Below are 25,413 nucleotides of genomic sequence, written 5' to 3' on the forward strand. Positions count from 1 at the left end.
CCAGGACTACACTCAGGTTTTGGGGGTTTTTTTATAGCATTTGTTAAGCGCTTACTATGTGGCAGACACTGTACTAAGTGCTGGGTTAAGATGCAAGCTAATCAGATTGGATACATGGCATGTTCTTCATGGGGATCACAGTGTTAATCCCCATTTTACAGATGAGGGAACCGAGGCACAGAGAAGTTAAATGACTTGCCCAAGATCACACAGTTGATAAGCGGCAGAGCTAGGATTAGAACTCAGGTCCTCCTGACTCCCGGGCCCATGTTCTATCCTTTAGCCTACACTGCTTCTCTTCTGACCCTACTAAGACCATGCACTGTCATTCAGACCAATGGTCCAGCCATCTCAAGTGTTCTGCCTCTGACATTAACAACAGAATGTTACAGGAATCTCCTTGACATCCATCCTACAACCTTAACTTTTTTCCCTACATCCCTCATCTTCCCTCCAGTAGCCCATTATGGACCTTATCCACAAAGGTATCTAAACTCTTCTTGAAATTTCTGATATTTTTGGCTATACAACTTCCTATGAAGTTGCTCTGTGGAGCAGTGGTTCCCTTATTTTGAATCTGCTCCTTTCAAGCAAGCATCAGTTGGGCCCCTGTCACCTTGGGATTTTTAGGAGCAACAATTCCAAATTCAAGTCATCCACACCTTTATGGCTTTTTTTAAACTTTAATCCTAGCTCTAGGGATAACCTGGGCCCTGCTCTGCTACCTTGCCCCAAGTGGCAGGGAGCTGGCTCAGTTTTACCCAGCTGCCTCTCCTTTTGCTGCTTTTCTGTCTGCTCACTGTCAGTGAGACTGGTCTATAATTCCCAGGATCACTCCTGGAACCCTTTTAATAGATGGGGGTTTAATTGGTGATCTCCAAGTCAACCAGGCCAGTGACCACTTGTGAAGATAGGTCTTCCACTTTCTCATCAGGTTCCTTCAGAATTCTCTGGTCTCTGCAATTTTATACACAAAGTAAGCACTCAATAAATATGACTGAATTTACATCTAGTTCACCTCCTTTATGGCCACCACAATTTAATCCAATTCCTGTAGTGGGTGTGGAGTAGAATGGGGTCCCTCCCATCCCCCTCCCCTGGCCCACTCAGCTCCTACAACAAGAATGTTAAATTTTATCAGGTGGTAATTCACTGTTGCCAAGTGGCTCTCCCCACTATACCTTCTCCTTTAATCCAGTATATAATCTTTCCTCTGTGGCTAGCCGTTCCCAAAATCATTCTTTTATCCTATCGAAACACCTTCAAATATCCTTTCAAATTGCATCTTGACGAAAAGTGGGGCTGAGGAAAGAATGATTAAAGGGTGCCAGTCCAAGTGCAAGGGTGGCACAGAAGGGAGTGGGAGAAGAGGAAATGAGGGTCTAGATGGGGACCGTTAGTAAGGCTTTGAAGGTGTGGAGAGTGATCATCTGTTGGATTTGAAGATAGAGGGCACTCCAGGCCAGAGGCAGGATGTGGGTGAGAGATTGGAATTCTGACCAAAAGTACCCTAATGCAATAAGATTTTTGTGGTCTTATTATTTATCTCTCCCATGCAGTGGCATGCCTCCGTCTATGTGCCTACCCGAGCTTTCCCTTTAGAATTTATAGTCTGGCAGCACTCTAACCCATTAGATTGCTTTCTGCTAGCAAGTTGAAGAGGTCGTTCATGTCAAAGCACTCATTAGCCAGCAACGCTTATTCAGAAGCATTAATATGTTTTGCTTTGCTTGATTCCTACATCTGCCAACTATCCCGGTAATGGGCATCTAATTTGCCCTTATCATTTTCTACAAATGTTCCTCTTGATTCCTCTGAACCTTACTGATACTTCTATATCCTTGAGTCACCTCCCTCCTAGGTTAAGTAAAGTGGATCTGGCAAGTGAATTTAATATTAGCTGGAGAGGGGTTCTAAGGGTCAATTGATGTAGCTTTGCTAGTAAAAGAACTAAAAATTCAACCACGAACCAAATGCTTTCTTTCTTCTCAGGAAGCACCCAGGTAGCAAAGTATGCACGTTCAACTTTTTTTTTACACCTCTCTCTAAGTCAATGGCTATTTATAAGGCTGAATTAACACTTGTAGTAATAATAATAATAATTGTGGTATTTTTAAGGGTTTACAATGCACCAAGCACTGTACCAAGCACTAGGGTAGCTACAACATAATCAGGTTGGACACAGTTCCTGTTCCACAGTCTAAGCAGGAGGGAGAACAGGTGCTAACCCCCATTTTACAGATGAGGAAACTGAGGCACCACAAAGTTAAATGACTTGTCCCAGGTCATACAGAAGAAACATGACAGAACGAGGATTAGAACCCAGATCCCCACAGTCCCAGGCTTGTGCCCTTTCTGCTAGGCCACACAACTTCTTCTATAAAGCTTTCATTCAGAAGGACCTATAAAGCTCATCACACATCGAGGTCCTTGGGTTTCTAGTTAGCACCTTTGGGAGAAATTGTACTAAGGACAAGAGAATTTACTACAAGCCTTTACTCCTGAGACAGAACCCTCCTTCCATCACAGCTGGTGAGCTAGTTATCACACTGCCAGGGTGTCACAGGTCTTGGGAAGAAGTTAATAGATGTGAAATAAACATGCCTTAGGGTGTGTGTTTTTAGATTCCATTCTAGCCTCAGTCAGAGATTCATGTACAAAGAAAAACTTTTTCTTCACTGTCTTTTTTTTTTTTTAAGGTTTTACTGGTTTGCATTTACAAATTTAAGTCCCAGGCTGAGAGCACAATTTCTAATACATACTTGCAATTCACCCCATCAGCTCAGTTTATGTATTCGTGGACAGCCTCTGAAAATGACTCATTACTTCTTTTGGCACTAAGAAGTTTATTATAGTAGACAAAGTTTTGCAGACAGTTGGGAGTTTATACTTGCAGCCCTGTGATTTAGGGCATATTTGGTAAGCATATGCAGCTCTAGTAAATATTCTGAGGCCCGCAGACAGACTGCTTCTTAGAGTGAGGCAGGAGGAATGAGGCTAATTCTTCCCTGCACTATTTGAGTAGTAGTTTTTCTGTGCTTTCCAATTTGTGGTTGTAACACATGCGGAAGTAGCAACCTCTAAACAATCCTTGTTTGGTTTCGAGACTCTACAAACTTTCATTTCTTTTTTTCCTTTTTTCTTTTTTTTAAAAAATCATTGAAGAAGGAAGTAACTTGAGACCTCCGATGAGAGCACGGCTCCTCTCTGAGGGAGAGAGGTCCAGTTTTGTTTGAACTGAAGGGTTGCGAAGCAGTCACTTGGAGACCGTGAACCCAGTGGCTGACTTCTGCCTGCTTCTTGGAATAACTTGTGAATGCCGGCACAGCGTGATCGGGCCCTGGATTTGCAGGGCACTTTCTAATTCCCCAAAGCACTCCGGGAGGGACATGAAGGGAGATGGCAGTGCGGTGTGGAATCTGATGTGGAAATACTGCATCTCTGTCAGGACCATCAGGTACAGAAGGGCATTTTCAAATCTTTGTAGTCGGCACTCAATCCTTTTAGCATTCCTCATTAAGTGTGAGCTTTTCTCTCTACTGTTATGCAGCAGGATTTGCTCTGGGCTGGGGGAACTGGATTTGGGTTGAAGCCAGTTTAAATCCTGCCCATGATTTCAACTGAACTTTGTAAAACAGGGGTAGCAGCTCCCCATGTGTACGGAGCCATGCTGCTCTCTGAAGATCTGGGGATTTCTTTAACTGCATACGGGGCCTTCTGCAGAAAGCAGAAAGGGAAAGGAACCTGCCGTTGGCTAGATTCAGTTGGAAAACTCAAAATACAGTGACTAGATGTAAAAACTGGGAGAAGCTTGAAAATGGCCAAAGTCAAAGGTGGTTAAAGACAGGGCATGAGGACAGAAAAGGGTCAGGGGTTCTTGCTGTAACCTCATGTGTGAGTGTTTGTGTGTGCGCACTGGTGGGGTGATTTCAGTGTGATAGGCTAAACCAGCTATCAAGCAATCAATGGTCTTTATTTAGCACTTTGTGCAGAGCACTGTACTAAGTGCTTGGGAGAATACAGTACAACAGGGAGTAGACATGTTCACTGTCCTTTAGGAGCTTTCAGTTTACAGGGGGACACAGTAAAATTACAGTTAAGGAAAGCAGCAGAGTGTAAGGATGTGTACCTAAGTGCTGGGGTGGAGAAATGAGAGGTTGGTCAGGGAATGCCTCTGAGGAGATATGCTCTAGACTGTAAACTCTTGGGCAGGGAATGTGTCTACCAATTTTCTGTCATACTTTCCCAAGTGCTTAGTACAGTGCTCTACACACAGTAAGTGCTCAATAAATATGAATGATTGATTGAAGATGGGGAGAGTAATGGTCTGTCAGACCCTTGCACTTCGGGTTTTGTTCTTTGGGATGTTCTATTTGGACCTCTGCCTCCATGCTGCCATAATTTCTGTCCACGGATCCCAGAATGAATTAGCACACACAGGAGAGGGAGTTACAGTGTGGGACTAATACTTCCCATCGCCCCCTTGCTGCATTGCCCCATCACTTCTTGCCATACATTGGGAGGTTGGAGAAGAAAGCATATAAAACTTCCTTCCAGGAATCACCTGACCAAAGTAGTTTCAGTTTTTCCCTGTGCACTATTGTTAGGATAGAAGAAGAGTGCAGCCAGAGGCTGGAATCCTGGGTGAACTTGGGATCAAGAGAAGGGTTAAATTAGGGGATCCTCTTTTTTGCTTTGTTTTAACTTATAATAATAATGATAATAAAAATAATAATAATGATAATGGCATTTAAGTGCTTACTATGTGCCAAATACTGTTCTAAGCACTGGGGGGATACAAGGTAATCAGGTTGTCCCACATGGGGCTCACAGTCTTAGTTCCCATTTTACAGATGAGGTAACTGAGGCACAGAGAATAAGAATAATAATAATGATGACATTTATTAAGCACTTACTATGTGCAAAGCACTGTTCTAAGCACTGGGGAGGTTACAAGGTGACCAGGTTGTCCCATGGGGGGCTCACAGTCTTAATCCCCATTTTCCAGATGAGGGAACTAAGGCACAGAGAAGTGAAGTGACTTGCCCAAAGTCACACAGCTGATAATTGGTGGAGCCGGGATTTGAACCCATGACCTCTGACTCCAAAGCCCATGCTCTTTTCCACTGAGCCACGCTGCTTCTCTAATATTAATAATTATTATAATTATATAATATATAATAAATATTATCATTATAATTATACTATAATATAACATTATAATGTAATCATAATAGTGATCATTGTGGTATTTAAGTGCTTAATATATGTCAATCGGTTAAGCAGTTTATTGGGTCTGGGGTGAGTATCAAAGTGGTTAAGGGTTACACAGCCAAGTGCATAGTCTATGCAAAGGGGAGGGTGGATAGGGAAATAAAGGGCTTAGTCTGGAAAGGCCTCTTGGAAGAGATGTCATTTTAGGAGGGTTTTGAAGGTGGGAAGAGTAGTGGACTGTCAGATGTGAAGGAGGAGGAAGTTCCAGGCCTGAGGGAAAATGTGAGAAAGGGGTTGGTGGTGGGAAAAATCAGATCGAGGTACAGAGAGTAGGTTGCCGTTAGAGGAGCGGAGTGTGCAGGTTGGGTTGCAGTAGATCTGAGAGATAAGGTGGGAGGGAGAGAGCCTTAAAGCCAATGGTGAAGAGTTTCTGTCTGAGGAGGTGAATTGGCAATCACTGGAGGTTTTTTGAGGAATGGGAGAACTAAGCACTGGGGTAGAAACAAGATAATAAAGTTTGACACAGTCTAAGAAGGAGGGGGAATAGACATTGAAACCCCATTTTACAGAGGAGGAAACTGAGGCTCAGAGAAGTCAAATGACTTGCCCACAAAGCAGCAAGATCTGGGAATAGAACTGAGGCTCGCTGACTTCCAGGACTGTGCTCTTTCCAGTAGACCATACTGCTTCTCTAGTAAGTTTTAGTAACATCCTAGACTCCAAGGGCACTGGAAAGTCATGACAATTAAGAAAAAATGACATGCTTCTTTCTTTAGTCCTGGCAGAATATTGTACTTGTGCGACTTAGAGTCATTGTACGCCAATCTCTTCCAATCGAGCGGTAGGAGGCAAGAAGCCTTGTCTCCATATTCTGCTCTGTGCTAAGGATTTCAGATAGACTGGGACCTATAGTTTAGTGATTGGAAACATCTTACAAAGAAGGCTTTGCGACAGTCATGTCTTGAATTGCCCCTACAAAAATCCCTTTAAGTCAGAGTTTGAGGAATCGGGGGAAAGAATTAGGAATCATACCTGGCATGTGCCTGACTTCTAAATGGGAATATTGGGAGCAAAAGGAACTTTTGCCCATACATGGCTCACTCCCTTATCGTGTTTTATGGGACTCGTAATCATCCCGAATCTCTGAAGAAGCATAGGTTTCTCTCTCTTCAGTGGACACTGGGGTTGGTAGTGGTCTGCTTGCCTTGGTAATTTTTTGCGGCGGGGTGGGGGGTATTTGTTTCTGGACCCAGGGAACTGCAAAAACCCAATACTGTTTATGTATTCAGAGTGAATGAGTTCACCTCAGGACAGAAGCAGACTCCAATCCCAGAGATAATTGTCAATTCCCTCTTAATATGGGATCTAACTTTTGGTGTTTGTCTTTCATTTTGAAAATGCCTCTCCTGGAAGTGCATTTCTCACAGTCAGGAGGACAGTGGTGTTTCTAGTAGTGGGGGCTTGCATGGCACTATGCACACTCTCCTGCCCTGGTGCCTAAGTTTTTCTGGTCTGCCACATGATCCATGGGCCAACTTGGTTGATAACTTACCATAGAAAAATTGAAACTTGTCAAACATATGGACATAATGGAGTTTGCCTCTGTGCTTTCATCCTGGGATATCTTCCCACTTCCAATCCACCAACCACTCCTCCTCTCTCCCCCTCATTCAGTCAACATTCACCTCAGACTCTCCTAGGCAAACATCCTCAAAGTGAGCAGAGTGAGTTCAGGTACAATAAATTCCACTTTGAATAAATAGGATTGTCTTTAACTCTTTTACTACACTTTGTTTAAATACGTTGATTTGGTGTAGCGCCTTTATTCTCAAATGTTCTCACGAATTACCTTATTTCTGCCCTCACAACAACTCTGTGAGGTAGTAGAAAGGCAGTTATTATCACCATTTTGCAGATGAGGAAACTGAGGTACAAAGAGGTTAAGTGACTGGCCCACGGTCACACAGCAGGTTAGCATCAGAGGTCGGACTAAAATTCTGTTCCTCTGCCTTCCAGACTGGTGGAAGGCATTATACCATGCTACTTCCTTCACTGGATAGCCTATTTTCAACATCCAGAGAGCTACAGAAGTCACCCATGTGTAACTCTCTCTCAGCCTGTCATCTGTCCATCCACTCAGTATGCTTTTTGTCAATGTCAGAATAACTCAACTGTGGGACCCAGTGAGCCCTGGGCCCTGCTTCTCAAGTGAGAGATTAAAGGCATATGAGATCTTCTGGGATTTATGGTCCTGGGATTTGGAGCATGCACTTTGCTAATGAGCAGCACTAATGTGCATGCTCTAAACTCCAGATACAGATTCAGCTTGGAAATGTGGTCCAAGTGGAGGTGGGGCCTTATTGGACCCTCACAAAGTGGTCACATATCCCCAAAGGAACACAGATGGGACCACTGGAACAATGGGTGGGTATCCAGAAACCCAGGGGCCTTGATACAACTGCATCAGTTGAATGTTCAGAGTTTCATCCAAGCCCCTAGGTAAGGCCAAAGGCCTAGTTTAAAGACCCTGTGAAGATTCAGATTTGTGTGGCTAGATTAATTTACAGGCTAACTGGCTGCAGCCCAGGGCCAGCATATTTTGTGCATGTGTCAGTTCCTACAAGAAAGTACTTTGTTTCTTCAATATCTTATCACCTGCTCTCTACACAATGATTTTTGTGCCTCTCCCCCTCATACTTTTTCTGGGGGAAAAAAAACAGTCACTAGTACATTACATCAAAGCCAGCCCAGAGTAGGCGTGTTTTCTTTCTTAATAGAAAGAGGTGTAAGTAGATCATGTTTGCCCAGTTTCAATAGAATAGTAGATTTTCCAGCCAGGATTTTATCTGTGCAGTCAGTGAAAATGTATTATCCCCAAATACTTCATCAGTGTGCTATTAGAGGATGGATTCAAATTATTTGCTTACAGGAAAGCCTAGAAGGTGATTTTCCACTAAGGTAGGCCATTAATTGGTGTTTCCACATTATTGTTTAAAGAGTATATATTTTCCATAGATACATGTGTATGTCTGCACTCCATTGTCATAGGTGTGGATTCAGAGTTTGCTGGGTGTGAGTTGGGAGCCCTCTATGGCCTTGATCCAGTCTTGGGGTCTGGTGCCAAGGGAGAAGGCCCTGACCCCGCCTCACCTTTGAGGTAATTTCAAAACCTATTGGCTTTGTCCTAGTTCTGATTTAATTTCTATCAAGTGGCCACCTCTCTCTATTGGCCCTGGCCTAGATTTGGGCCAGAACAACTGGCAGGTCTGGCTTGGAAAGAGAAATAATTCATTTAATTATGTTTTATGGTATTTGTTAAGTACTTACTATGTGCCCAACACTGTTCTAAGTGCTGGGATTGATAGAAATTAATTAGGGTGGATACAATCTCTGCCCCATATGGGGCTCACAGTCTAAGTAGGAGGGAGAACTGAGACACAGAAAAGTTAAGTGACTTGTCCAAGGACACACAGCAAACATTTTTCAGAACTGGGATTAGAACCCAGGTCCTCTGACTCTCAGGCCCATGCTCTTTCCACTAGGCCACGCTGCTGCTTATTATTTTCTGAGGTAATGCTCCGATTCCCTGCATGGATAGAACCCCTTCAGTGCAACACTGTCACAGTGCAGTAAGTGTTCTCATTCATTTTTTCATTTACAGAATGGGCTGGGCTGACCCACTGTGATAATGGGAAAATTCCAAAGGACCCATGCCCGTGTGGACTAGTGTGCGCCACGTCAGGCTCCGAATGACTCACAGAAACTCTGTTACATGCATTCTCTGTCCTCCTCGTAACTGACTCAAGCAGCTGCTTTCTTGCTGTGTGTCTGCCTACTATATTTTTTTTTAAAAAAAGAGAATGTTCCAAAGGAAAATTCCATGTTTGGGCTGGATCTGCTTGAGACCAGCCTAACATTAAGTGCCAATCAAATGATAGCAGGGATCAGGCTGGGCAGAAAGACCAATGTTTTAGAACCACATACCAGTAGTCTTGCTTCCAAGCCCACCCTCCGAACTATGATAGCTTTTCTGTCCCCCAGTTCTGGGCTCCACAATCCACTAGCCCTGTGAAGGACCTTAGGGCAATCCCCAGAGCCCAGAAAGGCCGGCGGCCGGGTGAGGAGTTTGCACAGAGCCACTGGTTCTCTGGGCAAGAGCTGTCAACTTGACAGATTCCTGAGCCAATTTGAAGGCAAGCATAAAGTCTTAATCTCATGGAAAAAAATACCTAGTTGAACACTTTTCAGTCCTCCCATGCTGCAGTGTGGACAAAAAGTACTAATATCCAATCACTCAAAGAATTGGCTGGCTAACGCGGGAGACACCCTTAGGGCCATGTTTTTAATTGGCATTAAGTTTGTCCTGTGCAGACGTGACCAATGTCCTGGGCTTTGTTTGACACCTTTCAGAAGCCATTTCTGGGTTCACGGAAAGAAAAACAAGAGTAAATTAAGCTAGGAGAAGAGTTGTTTGGACAGATGTTGTCTTGCATAATTGGCATTACAAGGATGCATTTACCCCTCCCTACCCCCCAAAATACATATTTGAGGCCCTTGTGATTAAATTAGAAGGCAACCCATTTAGCACAGTTAATGGTTCTCTCCAACTGCCTAACTACAGTTCATCTACAAAGTGCAGGCAACCATCTAATTAGCAGTCATTCTGTGATGAACTTTGCCAAATTCATTGTTGCTTTTAGAGTCTTTTGTGTCCATGGCCTCTACCAGATCAATAAAGAGAGCAACACATGCTGCAGCAAGCTGGAAAAATATCAGGTACCTACAGAGAGGTCAGCACTCTTATTAATGTGCCATATGTTGAGGAACTTAGTCACAGGCCTGGGGTCAGTGGCTGGAAAAGTGGACTAAAGCTGTCTCAGTCAGCAGATCTACAACCCACAAAGAATGAATTGGAGGCTTGATAATAAAGCAGCACATATTTTCAGCTTGCATCCTAAAATTCCATGTCTAAGGAATGGGGGCAAGTCGTCATTTTAGTTTTCCATGTTCGTGGTATTCATTCATTCATTCAATCGTATTTATTGAGCACTTACTGGGTGCAGAGCACTGTACTGTGCTTGGGAAGTACAAATCGGCAACATATAGAGACAGTCCCTACCCAACAACGGGCTCACAGTCTAGAAGGGGGAGACAGATTAAAAAAAAAACCAAGTAGACAGGTGTCAATACAAACAGAATAAATGTAATTATAGCTATATACACATCATTAATAGAGTAATAAATATGTACAAATATACACAAGTCCTGTGGGGAGGGGTGGAGAAAGGGCAGGGGGAGGGGGTTGGGGAGGGGAGGATGAGTAGGAGAGAAAAAGGGGGGGTTCAGTCTGGGAAGACCTCCTGGAGGAGGTGAGCTCTCAGTAGGGCTTTGAAGGGAGGAAGAGAGCTAGTTTGGCGGATGTGTGGAGGAGCGCTTAGTACAGTGCTCTGCACACAGTAAGCGCTCAATAAATACGATTGAATGAATGAATGAGGGCATTCCAGGCCAGAGGTAGGACGTGGGCTGGGGGTCGACAGTGGGACAGGCGAGAACGAGGCACAGCAAAGAGGTTAGCAGCAGAGGAGTGGAGTTGAGGGGCTGGGCTGTAGAAGGAGAGAAGAGAGGTGAGGTAGGAGGGAGTGAGGTGATGGGGAGCTTTGAAGCTGAGAGTAAGGAGTTTTTGCTTGATTCGAAGGTTGGTAGACAACAACTGGAGATTTTTGAGGAGTGGAGTGACATGCCCAGAGCGTTTCTGTAGAAAGATAATGCGGGCAGCACAGTGAAGTATAGACTGAAACGGGGAGAGACAGGAGGATGGGAGATCAGAAAGGAGGCTGAGAAAAGGGAAAAAACATTCTAAAGAAGATTTATTTTAGAGCAAAAGCTGTCATGAAGAGCCCTTTGCCCCTCTGCAAAAGATCTTTCCATTCTTCCTCCTTGGCCATTTGCATCCTCAGTCTGAGAAATGAAAAGGAAAGCTGAAGTTTACTAAGTTAGGGGCAGCTTCATTCCTTCAGACAAAACCTCGGGTGACTGAATGGGACCCTAGTGATCTGAAATGGTTAAAACCCTTCCAACAGGTGAAAGATATTTACTGCTCCTCATGAGCCAGCCTATTCTTGCAGAAGCTCTGAGAACCAACTCTATTAAGGTGGGTCAGTGATCTTTATTGAGCACTTACTGTGTGCAGAGCACTGTACTAAGCATTCGAGAGAGCACAACACAACTGAGTTGGTAGACCCATTCCCTGATCACGATGAAATCATGGCCTGAATATCCCCCTGGAGTCTTGTCAACTTGCCCATAATCAAGGATATCATTATAATTGTTTCTCTGAGGGCTCAATAGAGAGAAGTCCTTATCTGATTATCCATGGTCCTCTGGACTGAGGCTCTCTTTAAAGAATCTCCATTCAACACTAAGAAGAATCTTTGTAAAGCAAGAGCTGCAGCTGTCCAATAAATCATCAGATTTGGAGGGTAGGCATAAATATAGGATTTAGATTTTGTGTCATTTTGGGAAAGACGGTATGCATGAGTGGTTTCATCTGAATAGCAATCAGAGTCAGGAGGGTTTGGGATAATGAGGGGCTTTACATCAGTGTAGGGAAGTGGTATTCTCCAAAAGGTATTTTCAGGTTATCACGACCCCATCTGAAATGCCCTGGCCCTTCACCCAAGATCAAAGGCCAATATTCTAATCCTGCCTTCAGCAAATCACTTGATTTCTCTGGGCCTCAGTTTCCTCATCTGTGTAATGGAGCTACCTGTTCTCCCTCCCCCTTTAGACTGTGAATCCCATATGGAACTGGTGGTGGTGGGGTCCTGATCTGCTTATATGGTATCTACCCCAGTACTTAGCATACAGTAAGCACTTAAGAAACAGCGCAATTAATATTGCCTACACCCCAGCGCCTGAATGATTCAAAAGTGTTGGAACTTTTAAAACAATCTCAGACCCTACACCTCTCCCTGAAAAAATTTGAAACCCTAGGGCTTCTACAGCACAAAACACTTAACTGCATTCTTACCCTGTCAAGTGCTTAGTACAGTGTATTGCACCCAGTGGGTACACTCACTGCGATTTTTATTGCTACTACTGTCCCTTCTGTTTGCTCTTCATAAATATTCAAAAAGAGTGACAGTGTACGATTCCTCTTAAAAAGCACTGCATCAAGGGAGAAGCAGCATGGTCTAGGGGATAGAGAACAGTCCTGGGAGTCAGAAGAACCTGAGTTCCACTCCTGACTCCACCACTTGTCTGCTGTGTTACCTTGGGCAAGTCATTTGGAGTATGGCAAGCCATACTCCAGGAGGCCTTCCCAGACTGAGCCCCTTCCTTCCTCTCCCCCTTGGCACATAGTAAGCGCTTAACAAATACCATAATTATTTATTATTATTATTTAAAAATGTAGAAGTATCATGGCATAGTGAATAGAGCATGGGCCTGGGAGTCATGGGTTCTAATCCCAGCTCCGCCACTTGTCTACTGTGTGATCCTTGGGCAAGTCACTTCACTGCTCTGTTCCTCAGTTATCTCATCTGCAAAATGGGCATTGAGACTGCGAACCCCATATGGGACAAGGACTGGGTCTAACTCAATTTGCTTGTATCCATTCATTCATTCAATCGTATTTATTGAGCGCTTACTGAGTGCAGAGCACTGTACTAAGCGCTTGGGAGGTACAAGTTGGCAACATATAGACACGGTCCCTACTCAACAGCGGGTTCACAGTCTAGAAGGGGGAGACATACAATAAAGCAAAACATATTAACAAAATAAAATTAATAGAATAAATATGTACAAGTAAAATAAATAAGTAGAGTAATAAATACGTACAAACATATATACATATATATAGGTGCTGTGGGGAGGGGAAGGAGGTAAGGTGGGGGGATGGGAAGGGGGAGGAGGGGGAGAGGAAGGAGGGGGCTCAGTCTGGGAAGGCCTCCTGGAGGAGGTGAGCTCTCAGTAGGGCCTTGAAGGGAGGAAGAGAGCTAGCTTGGTGGATGTGGGGAGGGAGGGCATTCCATGCCAAGGGGAGGACGGACGTGGGCCGGGTGTCGACAGCGGGACAGGTGAGAACGAGGCACAGTGAGGAGATTAGAGGCAGAGGAGAGGATGTAGAATGTACTAAGCATTCCAGTGCTTAGTGCAGTGCCTGGAACATAGTGAGCACTTAATAAATACCATTATTATCATTATTGTTACCTTTTTTAAAAGTGTTACAACACTTACCCACTTCAGGGAATCAAATGGAAATGAATTTTTCACCTTGTACTGACCGGTATGATGCCTGAATATTTACCAGCTTTTCCAGACTGAATTCTTCAGGGTTGATGAATCTTTCCTCCTCTTACAGTGGAGAGAGACCCATCTGCTTGAATAAGAGGGGCCACAGGCTGTCAATAAAGTTGGTTTTTCACCGTAGCTGGCTCCACCCACGATGAGTGCTTTTTTCCTTTCCAGTGCCCTGAATTCAGCTACAAGCTCTGTAGGTAATAAGGAAAGCAGGTGCATGGATGAGCCACTCTGTTTGATTTTACCTTTTGTTCTGCTAATGTGGGTGCCCTTTCAAGTGATGGATTGCAAGGAGGTCAAATGAGTTAATTGTGAGACCGCTGCTGGCATTTGGGTCTGAAATTCTGCAGAAGTTCTATTCTTCCATGAAAACAGAGCACTAACGGCAGCCAGCGAAACCCTAGAAGCCTAGAAACCCAATCGCGGCACCTTAGGAGAAGTTTAACAGGAGCTATTTTATTATTTATTGACAGAGAATCTGTTGTTGAGTTGCCTGGTAAAACCATTCTCTGTTGCCGGGTTGGGATCTGTGGCCAGATGAATTGTCATCTGGGCAGTTTTATATCTCTGTCCTCTCCCTGAGCCTGTGTGGACAGAAGGAACTTCCATTTCCTCCACTTCCTATGGTTAATGTGGAACACTCCAGGGGTGGAGCCGAGGAGGGGGCAGGACACTAAACGTGGGTGTGGTGTTTCCCCCAGGCAGTTTTACTGTAAGGAAATTTATATGTTAGGATGGACGGTTGTCTAAGTTTGGGGTGTGAAACTGGAAGGCAGGTTTAGAACTCTCCATTTGTGGGCTCTAGGTGAAGCCGAGACACAGGATTTAGTCTAAAAGGGTCAGATGGCTGTTCAGTGAAGGGTGAGTACTGATTGACGTAATCATTGTTTTCATTCATTTGATATTTTCTGCATCTCAAAATCTCTTGTCCTATGTTTTAGTAATCAGAGAGCCTAATGGCTTTAAAAATTGAGTGAGGTTTAGAAGAAAATGCCTTCATATCTTAGACGTTCTACTTTAGGCTTTAAATTTATAATGATTAGAAAGCACATTTGGAGTTGTGGGGGGGGGATTGTTGTTGTTGTTTTTTTCCTTTCTAGAGCTCCATCTGTTCCTTTCAACAGATTTCACCAGCTTGGGATGACTCCTTTTCTGTTGTCGTCTGAGACTATTTTTGTGCAGGTATTAACTGAGCAATAGGTATGCTATTTGCATATCAATCATTTTACTTGACAGTTGCTATAAAGAGCATGATCAGAGCTCCCAGGCTTAATACACTATCAGCCTGCAGCTAGATAGGAATTCATTATCTTTTGCTATAATTAAACTGCCAGACACTTTTGGAGTGATTAAAATAGTCCAAGTGTGACTCCATACCACCAGAGAAAGGAAAACAAAAGTTTTTAGATGTTTATTTGAGCAGGTTCATTATTATTTTACAATGGGTCTAGTATTGTTTATACACAGTAGAGGCAGATGGAAAGCAAGAGTCAGATTTACATGGCAGGGGCCAGGGTTCCCACATCATTGCAATTCAGATGTTTCAGTAGCACTTTTGGATCCTTTGGCTGGAAGGAATTATGAGCTAAACTTCCTTGAGAGAGTGATGTGTGTGGGGCAAGGTCTTTCTATGCCTGGGGTAGCTAACTGTTCAAAATGAAATGTGTGTTTGTCCTAGACATATGTGTAATCTTTTCAAAAGGTTTCAGCAGACTGCCAGCTGTGCCACCTTCAGAAGCCCCATGGTCGGATGCTATATCTTGGTAATGACTGGTTCTCTCTCCCACTGTCTGGAGGCCACTGTAGTAACCTTATGGGACTCATTTTGTACCCAGAGTAGGAATAACACTGTAAATTATCCATGAGGAATTATTTCCCTGGAGGAAGCCACTTTTTCCACTGTCCTTGGCAGCCATTGTTTATTTATACCCTGCCATTGGTTCAGGGGAAAGAGTGCTGCTCTGGGAATCTGGAGACTTGGGTTCTGGCCCCAGTTCTGCCGGTAACTGGCCAACGTGGGCAAAGACTGCACAGGCACTTTGCAGTGTGCTGCACCTCTGCTCACCTACTCACTCATTGCACTCTGTGCCTGCCCCAATGGAAATATGACTGGAAGGGAAGAGAGCATGTGAGTGGCACTGTGGAAAGATGGATGGGGATGTCTCTATACAGTTGATTTGTCCCTGGGAAATGGGAACTTATAGAAAAGGTCAAAAGTACTTGGAAGATGCTATGCTCCTTTATCCTAGTGGAGAGAATGGTGATGGCAGGATAGTGATTAAGAACGTCACAAAATTGAATTCAACAGCAATATCCCTGTGGATGATTACAAAGTGTTTGTTGCATAGATGATGTTTTGCAAGCCTCTGAAATTACTTAGCTTCTTGAATTTGCTGCCCTTCCCAACACCTGAGCTCTATTCTCCTTGAGCCCTTCTCCCCAACTAATGCAGCCAAATTTCATCTTTCCTCAGAATTTTCATTCGTTCTGCACATGTAATCCCTTTCAAGGAATCGCCCTGGACTTGGCAAACTACGTTTCAACTGTCTCAGATCCTGGAAAGTAGAATCCTAACTTTGGCTTTGTGTCTTAGTATTTTAGGGACTCCACTGTGACTTGTCTGGAATGGGGTCATCTGTCCATTTCCCCCTTTGTTTTCCAGCCCCTCTCCTTGGAAATAACACATGCAGAGTTTTCTCAAATTCCAGATACTTTAAAAAAGACAAGAGGGAAAGGGAAGGACTCAGATCAATGGCAGAGGCGAAAAAGTGGGCAAGCGGCATCTGACAAATACAACGTGAAAAGTGACAAATGTTTCTGCACTTCCTTTCTCAAGAAACTATCTGGTTGCTATCCCGAGTAACAGATAGCACTCGTGGAGTGATGATGGAGCAAGATGGTGCTGAATGGTGTTAGCTCCACAAGGGCTGGGAATTCTAATCCTAGTTCTGCTCCTCACAGCTGTGGCCCTGGGTAATCACTGTCTCACTCAATTATATTTATTGAGCGCTTACTGTATACAGAGCACTATACTAAGCACTCAGGAGAATGCAATAATAAACAGACACATTCCCTGCCCACAGTGAGCTCACAGTCTAGAGGGGGAGATGGACATTAATATAAATAAATGAATAGCAGCTATGTACATCTGTCTCACGATTCCTCAGTTTTTCTAGCTTCCAACGAAGAGACTCTCAGCCCCATACCTACTCCACAGATCAATTATGAGGAAAAATGACATTTTGCCTTTTGAATGCCTCACTAAAAAAGATGCTCTGAGATTCCAGATGTGGCCGAAGCAGAGATTTTTCTAATTAAATTAGTGTGATAGAAAGTCCTGCCCAGATGTGCCCAGGGTGCTGTCCAGTTACAGGATAGGAGAAAAGTCAAATCCCATATGGTCAGTAGGGCCAATTCACCAGATTGTTTCAGTGTGGTAGGAGTTATATTTATTAGGCACTCGCTGTGTGCAGATCACTCTACTAAGTGCTCTGAAAGAAGGCCCAGGTGGGAATTAGACATGGTCCCTGTCCTTTGCTATGAAAAAACACTTCTGGGCCTTGAGTCTCCCTAGTTCCTTAGCAAGTAGAGCTTGCTCCAAACTCCATTCTGTTCCTTCTGTAACTGTGAAATGGCATGATGGAGGAGCATTTCACAGAGAGGAACTGAAGGAGAGGGTGAGCTAGATGCACCAGATAATCTGCTTAACTAGTCAAGGAGAGGACTGTACTGATGAATGTAAGATGGAAAGCAGCCTGGTATATAGTTCAATTTGCTTTTGCGAGGAGAAGAGAGTATTAGTGACCTGAAGTCTATATATCTGATTTTGATTTAAAATACTTGACAGCCATGGTAATTGCCACCAATAAAGCTTATGTCAGCTCTAAAATCCTATTATGGCAATGCCATGCCTAGAAACAAGTGTTCATATCCTCACCAAAAGATATACAGTATTCTTCTAGGGATAATTCACACAGGCAAGACAGAGACAGAAATACTTTTTCCCCTTTGGTTAAACTTTAACTTTAATCTGCACTCCCCAACTAGGCCATTGTATATGTCCACATGGAATAAAAATTCCATTCAGAAATGCTACATCTCTCTAAAGATTCTCTTCCATTTTTAATTAAAATAGGGACTGGTGAAGTCACCTGAGCTCACTTAAGCAGGGCTCCCCACTGGTGGAATGGGTGATTTTTTTGAAAGTTTTGAAAAAGGGCACTGGTCTAGATCCCACCCCATAAGCTTTTTAATTATTGATCCTCTGTAAACTGTGAGCTCCTTTAGGGCAGGGAACATGTCTATCAACTCTGTTATACTGCACCCTGTTATATTGTACTGTGGGATTTGAACACAAAGTGAGTGCTCAATAAATATGATTTGCTGATTAGTTGCTCCAGTTTGACCAAACTGGCAAACATTCAGAATCAGATTAGATTTTTGTTAGAAGGCTGTAAACTTTGACAAACTAAAAATAGACAGTAGGTCTTGAGACAAACTGAGGCAATGGGGAGAGAAAACTCCTTATCTGAAGATCCTGTAACTTAGTGGTTGCTTACTCTGGAGGGATTAAGATACTATATGTCTTTTCATCATTTCCAGATGACTCAACATGTATTTTGGAGCAGAGTAGGAATTTTGGAGTCACTGTTCAATGAGCACATTTTTCTTCATCTTCTTTCATTGGTTCTAGCACATTAGTCTGTCGTGACCATGCTGTTCTCACTGATGGGGACATAAATGTGCCCCAAATCTGTAAAGCCACAATTTCCAGCAATATTACCACCCACATTCCAATTTGATGGGTGGCCAAAAAAGAAGTGGTTGTGAAACATAATGCCTTAAAAAAATAGGAAAGGTCATTCATAACCATAGTAATTCCAAAGCCTAAAAATATGTGAAGTATAAACACAAACCAGGAAGAAGCAATGGTGAGGTGAAATTTTGAAAGGACTTTAATGGGCAAAGGGAGAAACTTCCAGACTGTTGGGGTTTTTTTAAAATGGTATTTAAGTGCTTACTATGTGTCCGGCACTGTACTAATTGCTGGGGTAGATACAAGCTAATCAGTTTGGATACGGTCCCTGGCCCACATAGGGCTCACAGTCTTAATCCCCAGTTTACAGATGAGGTAACTGAAGTACAGAAACTGTTGGGTAGGGACTGTCTCTATATGTTGCCAACTTGTACTTCCCAAGCGCTTAGTACAGTGCTCTGCACACAGTAAGCGCTCAATAAGTACGATTGATTAAGTGACTTGCCGAAGGTCACACAGCAAACATGTGGCAGAGCTGGGATTAGAACCCAGGTTCTTCTTATTCCCAAACCCGTGCTCTATCCACTGGGCCACACTACTTCCACATTGAAAGGCACATGCTGTTGTGCCTTTCAAAAGCAGAATGGTGAATGTCCCAGTTTGGAACATCTAAACCACTGGGGCAAAGCATCAAGAAGTAGGTCCTTGGCAGAAAATTCCTATACCAACAGGTGGCTGGACAAAAATAAACTAAGCTTCATCACCTGCCCTGTGATCCGTGTATTTAGTCCTATTCATTTACATAGGAGATATTGTTGACTGAAGCAGCATGTGATTATAAAGAAATATCCTTTTTCATTTCCTCTTTCTACAAAAGAGCATTTCCCCTTTCCCCGCTTTGGTGCTCTTTACCCTGTTACACCCTTTTACATTTCCCCATTTATGGGCTCAAGTAAAAATTCCACTCCACGACATAGTGAACTAAGATCCCATTCCTAGAGAAATGCTGAGAACAGTTCAGATGCAGTCTGTGTTCCATCCTCTGGCTTTTCTCTCAGCCATCAGGAGAAAAACGTGCAGACTGTGGATTTGAAGAAATGCTTCCTAGTCCTTCATGGAGCTCTCGGCACCACAGGCTGCAGGTGGCTTTGCCTACACTGCGTGTTTCCAGTTGGAACCCTGTTTTCCTAAAGCTCAGAGATTTTGTTTCTCAGGTGAGTCTGTGTGCTGAAATTAGGCTGGGCCTAAGACTATTTGGAGGAAGACTGAAAACACAGAAGGGTGGTCCTGTTGAGAAAAGGATCTGTTTGTGGTGGAGGAAGGGAGGCAGCCCTGAACTAAGGAATCATAACCCCAGATCCTGCCTTCTAACCACCATCCTGTTCCATTCCCTTGCTAGTTGCTCCCCTCTTGCATGCGAGTGAGCATTTGGTTGTGTTGGTTGTCTGTGTCCTCTGTAAATGAGGATTATACAGCTTTGATCTCTAAAAGGAAGAGCCCATTCCTGTGTTTAACCCAAGTCCTTGAGAAGTCAAAGCAACTTCACCAACCATGATAGTTGCCACGTGGTTCTTGGCAGTAAACATGAAGCAGAAGCTTCTAGGTCCCCTTCTATTCTACACCCTTCCTTAGAGAACTCATTCACTTCCATGACTTCAATTACAGTCTCTATGTAGATGATTCCCAAATCTACATCTCCAGCCCTGCCCTCTCTCCTTTTCTGCAATCTCATATTTCCTCCTGCCTTCAGGACATTTCTACCTGAATGTCCCATCAACACTTCAAACTTAACATGTTCAAATCCGAACTCCTTATCTTCCCACCCAAACCCTGTCTTTCCTATCATGTAGAAAATACCACTATCTTACCTATCTCACAAGCCCATAACCTTGGCGTGGTCCTCGATTCATCTCTTTCAGTCAACCCACATATTCAGTCTGTCACCAAATCCTGTCCTACCTTCACAACATCCCTAATATCCATCCTTTCCTCTCCATCCAAACTTCTACCACATTCATCCAGGCATTTATCCTATCCTGCTTTGACTACTGGACCTGCCTCCTGTCTCTCCCCACTCCAGTCCATATTTTACTTTTCTGACTGTTCCATTTTTCTAAAAAAAAGTTCAGTCTATGTCTCTCCACTCCTCTAGAACCTCCAATGGTTGCCCATCCACCTCCACATTAAATTCCTTACCCTTGGCTTTAAAGCACTCAACTCATACCCTCCTATCTTATCTCACTGATCTCTAGTGCCAGCTTACTCCCTGTGCCCCAATCTCATCTATCCAGCCGCTGACCCCTTTTCCATGCCCTCCCTCTGGCCTGGAATTCCCTCCCTCTCCATATACACCAGACCACCACTCTCCTCACCTTCAAAGCTCCCTCTCCCTTCTGCATCATCTATGCTCTTGGATCTATGACCTTTGGGCTCTTGATAGTCGACCCAGCCTCATCCTTACAGCACATATGTGCGTATCTGTAAATTATGTATTATAAATGATGTATTAATATCTGTATTCCCTTCTAGACTGTAAGCTCATTGTAGACAGAGAACTTGTTTGCCAACTCTGTTGTATCATACTTTCCCCAGAGCTTAGTACAGTGCTCTGCACATAATACGCACTCAATAAATACCATTGATGATGCTTGATGATGGATGAGAAGCCTGGAGGGGGATCAGGAATGGGAAGAGGCAGAATTTGACAGTGTTGGAGCTGTTCTAGGGGTCGTCTGCAATTCCTTGGTAGAGCTGAAGTGGCTTCAGGGAGCCAGGAACGTCCAAAAGAGGGAGCGCTAACCATTCGGAAAGATTCTCCTAGAGTGAATGTTCTCTGAAGCCGGGCAGGCAGGGGATCCAGAGCATTTGAGTGGTCATCTGTCAGTGCTGCTGATTCTGCTTGCAAATCAGATGCGTGAGTGTGCAAATCACCACCTGCAAATTACCATTTTCAGCGGCGACTTCAACATCCCAGGAGCCATCCCTAATCAAGTCTGCTGTGGGGCAGGGCAAATGAGGCCCTGGCTGCTCTTTCATTACATTTTTCCTCAAAGATGATTATTATACTTCCTCTAAAATGCACCCCCAACTGAAGCTGAGCTGGTGGGGCTTAAAGGCTCAAGATGGATTTTGTCAAATATAGTAATTCTCCAACATATCAGCAGATGCACAGTAGTGTCTCACTCACGGTGCCGCCTGACCTGGAGTTGGCGCCACACAATTATGGCAAACACAGATATCAAAAGAGAAACCCTCTTCTCCTCTCCCTGTATCTTTCTCCACATATGGGGAGAACAGACGGGCTAATTTTAACCTACATGGGGTTGAGAGTGGAGCTAAAGATTGGGATCTGGATTAAAAGGGGACAATGGGTACACTTGACGCAGATTCAGGCAGCAGGAGAGCAGAAAGATAAGCCACCTCTTTATGTTCAGTACAGTTCCCCTCAAACTGGCTCGGCCCAGGAAAGGGGTGCTTTGGGAAAAGGTCATTTCTTGAGGCTCCAATCTCCCAGCTAAGGAGGTAGAAATGGGTGAAATTCAGCCTGTGTTTGTACATGTGAACCTGGTTTTTTTTTCCTTCCCATTCTTTTGCTATCTACAACTGTCATGGTTTGATCATGTACTGATTTATCCCCAACTACCTAATTGTCAGTGAAGACCCCAACTCTTTGTACAAAGGATGTGAGTGCCTCACTTCACTGTGGTATATAAACCAGCTGAGGGCAAGGTAGCATTCTGTTGCTGCTGAAGAGGGCACATGGTCTATTCTATGGCCAGAGACTGCACCCCTGACAAGAGAGGTTTAAGGAAACCTACCTCGTGACGGATAAATTGTTAAGTAGCATGTGTGGCAAGCTGTGGGCTGCTAAAGTTGAAAGGTCAGAGCTTTTAAGACTGCCACCAAATTGAGAACTGCTATTCATCAGTAAAGAAGCTACATAGTCCTGAGCTCACTATCATGGGACCAGTATACAGCAGGGGTGCTAATTACCTAGGGTGTTTGATTGGATTCCAGGTGTGCCTGGGAGTCCCATCTGCTCATCCTCCACCCAGTTGAAGGGGTTCATTTATGGCTCTCTGAGCCACATCTTCTGTTGGGTTCCTGCAGATGGACTCTGATTCCCACAGCTCCTCTGAAGAGTGAAGATGGCTTCATCCTCATCACAGACAAGAAGGCAATCCTATAGAGCAGGAAACAATATTTCAATATACTCTTGAATATACCTATTTATTCATTAGATCTTACAAAGCACAAAGAACCTACCAACATGTGACATAACCAGCTCTGCCATTTGTCTGCTGTGTGACCTTGGGCAAATCACTTCACTTCTCTGTGCCTCAGTTTCCTCATCTGTGAAATGGAAATTGAGAATGTGAGCCCCATGTGGGACAGGGACAGTATCCAACACAATTTGCTTGTACCCACCCCAGCACTTAGTACAGTGCCTGGCACATAGTAAGCACTTAAATACCATAATTATTATTATTATTATAACCATTTCAGCAACTGAGGAAGTTACCCTGCCAATCTAACCCTGAAAACTGGTAAAGCTCCTGAGCCCAATGGCGTGCCTGCCAAAATTCACAAACGTGGAATGGAAACATTGTTTAAACAATTAAGCTAGCTTTTGTCATCAAGATACGGAAAACCGAAGAGCTATCTCAAGATCTACATGATGCCACCATCATTATCATTGAAGAAAAGGGAAAGTTATATCATGGGAACTATCATGACATTTCATTACTCTCCATTAGTGGCCAGAACCTAGCCTCTGATTTCCTATCTTGGCCACTGAAGAATATCAACAGTGCTCGGCACATAGTAAGCGCTTAACAAATGCCATCATTATTATTATTATTATTCACTCCCAGAGTCTTAACAGAGACTCTGGAAGCAGCTGCTTCTGTTTTAGAGAAGCAGCCTGGCTTAGTGGAATGAGCACGGGCTTGGGAGTCAGTGGTCATGGGTTCTAATCCCGGCCCCACCCCATGTCTGCTGTGTGACCCTGGGCAAGTCACTTAACTTCTCTGGGCCTCATCCGTAAAATGGGGATGAAGACTGTGAGCCCCACGTGGGACAATCTGATCATCTTGTACCCCCCCCAGCGCTTAGAACAGTGCTTTGCACATAGTGCTTAACAAATGCCATCATTACTATTATTATAATAGGGCTTTAGAGCACAGCATGACCCAGCAGATGTGATCTGCACAGAACATCAAATAATGGAGAAGTTCCGAGGGCAATATCAAGACCGCCATGCAATATTGATAACAGTGATACCAGCAGTATCTAAGTATATTCAACTGCCATGAGAAATTCTTAAATAATTTTACAGTGGCTTTGTTGGTGGTATCACCTAATTGTTCTCTATCTGATCCCCATAGCCATTGTTAATGTCCCCATGGCTAAATTAGGGGAAAACGACTGTATAGTAGATCTGGTCCTGTTCAATTTATTCTACACAGCCATGCTGGAGGATATAATAAAGGGACCTGGACACTGGGCTTAGAAGATGTTTCTGATCCTCTGAGAAACTCTTCCAACTCACAACCTAGAGGCGGTTATTTGGGAATTGCTAAATATGAAGGACTGCGCCGTAAAGCAGATTCCAGTTTGGCTCAGTGCAAAGAGCACAGGCTTGGAAGTCAGAGGTCATGGGTTCAAATTCCGGCTCCGGTGCTTGTCAGCTGTGTGTCTTTGGGCAAGTCACTTAACTTCTCTGTGCCTCAGTTACCTCGTCTGTAAAATGGGGATTAAGATTGTGAGCCCCACGTGGGACAACCTGATCACCTCGTATCCTCCCCGGTGCTTAGAACAGTGCTTTGCACACAGTAAGCACTTAAATACCAGAATTACTATTCAGCACTTAAAACAGTACCAACACTTTGAACAGTGCTTTGCACATAGTGCTTTACAAATGCCATTATTATTATTATTATTATTATCAAAGCTACACACACACACGATTGTGAATGACATTACAGAGACAGCCCAATATTGAGGACTGATGGCAAATTTCAAAAAACCAAGGTATTGTACCAGTCTTTACCAGGGAGACCTTCCACACAACCAAAGACCTTCATTAGTATCACAGAACTAAATGTTGTCATGGAATTCTGTTAGTCTCATTCAGTGATAAAATGATAGACAAAGAAGTTGAAAATATAATCAAGGAAGCCAGCGTATCCTTGGGGAGACTGTGAGATAGAGAGTAGTGGTATCAAGTTTTAGATCAAACAAGGTCTGTAGTACCATAGTGCTGTCTAACGTTTTGAATTGTTGTGAGACCCGGACTCATGTCAAACACTACATCTGGCTCCCCAAGCTGTTGAATCCCTGGCACCTGGATGACCTACTCAGCATCAGGTGGTAAAACAATCATCAATCAATGGTATTTATTAAGTGCTAAATGTGTGCAGAGCACTGTACTGAGTACTTGGGAAAGTACAATAGAGTTGGTAGACATGATCCCTGCCCATGGGGAGGTTAGAGTCTAGGAGAGGGGGAGACAGACATTAAAATAAAATTACAGGTGGGGGAAATAGTACAGTATAAGGCTCCTGAAATAAAATCAGTTCCCTAGTATTGATTTTATACTTGCCTTAACATAGCTTCACTGGGTGGGACATTCGAGAAGCTTGGAAGACAGGATACCCAGGCAGCGACTGTAGGGTAAGCTGCCATGGGGCAACTGAATGCAAGAGGGATATGGAAAACATTTAAGTCAAAGCACAGCCTCAGATAACACAATATTACAGCAGAATATTGGGAGACAACTTTTAATAGTTTTTATTGTAGGCAGACGGTGTGGAGCACTGTACTAGGCACTTGGAAAATTAAGGAGTTATTCTTTATTTCCTACCCCAAAGGAACTTACGCTCTCAGGGGAGACAAACATATACAACTTTTATAATTGGCAAGATTTGGCAGTAACTTAAATGGGAGGGTTGAATGATAACGAAAAATCGAGGATGATACCAAGTTGCAAGATTCTGGGACGGGGAGGATGGGAAAGTTAATAAAGAGTGGATTCACGAGGCAAGATAAGGCATTTGGTTTTTAGCATGTTGAGTTTGAGGGGCTGCTGGACATCCGGATGAAGCAGTGTGGCCCAGTGGAAAGAGCACGGGCTCAGGAGT

At 43.7% G+C, this 25,413-nt stretch overlaps 1 protein-coding gene across 5 annotated transcripts in view; it reads left to right on the plus strand.

The window, feature by feature from the left end:
- Nucleotides 1–25,413, plus strand: part of IQSEC1 (IQ motif and Sec7 domain ArfGEF 1) — a 310,479-nt gene that overhangs the window by 77,303 nt on the left and 207,763 nt on the right. Inside the window, exon 1 of one of the 5 annotated variants that reach the window (XM_038772891.1) lies at nucleotides 3,360–3,457. The exons of the other annotated variants lie outside the window; for them this stretch is intronic. Coding sequence (XP_038628819.1) covers nucleotides 3,390–3,457 — 68 coding nt within the window. The 5' untranslated portion in view covers nucleotides 3,360–3,389. Of the gene's footprint in view, nucleotides 1–3,359; nucleotides 3,458–25,413 lie in introns of those variants that run through there. 5 annotated transcript variants of the gene reach the window in all.

This window comes from Tachyglossus aculeatus, chromosome X1, assembly GCF_015852505.1.
Source record: "Tachyglossus aculeatus isolate mTacAcu1 chromosome X1, mTacAcu1.pri, whole genome shotgun sequence".
Taxonomy (NCBI): domain Eukaryota; kingdom Metazoa; phylum Chordata; class Mammalia; order Monotremata; family Tachyglossidae; genus Tachyglossus; species Tachyglossus aculeatus.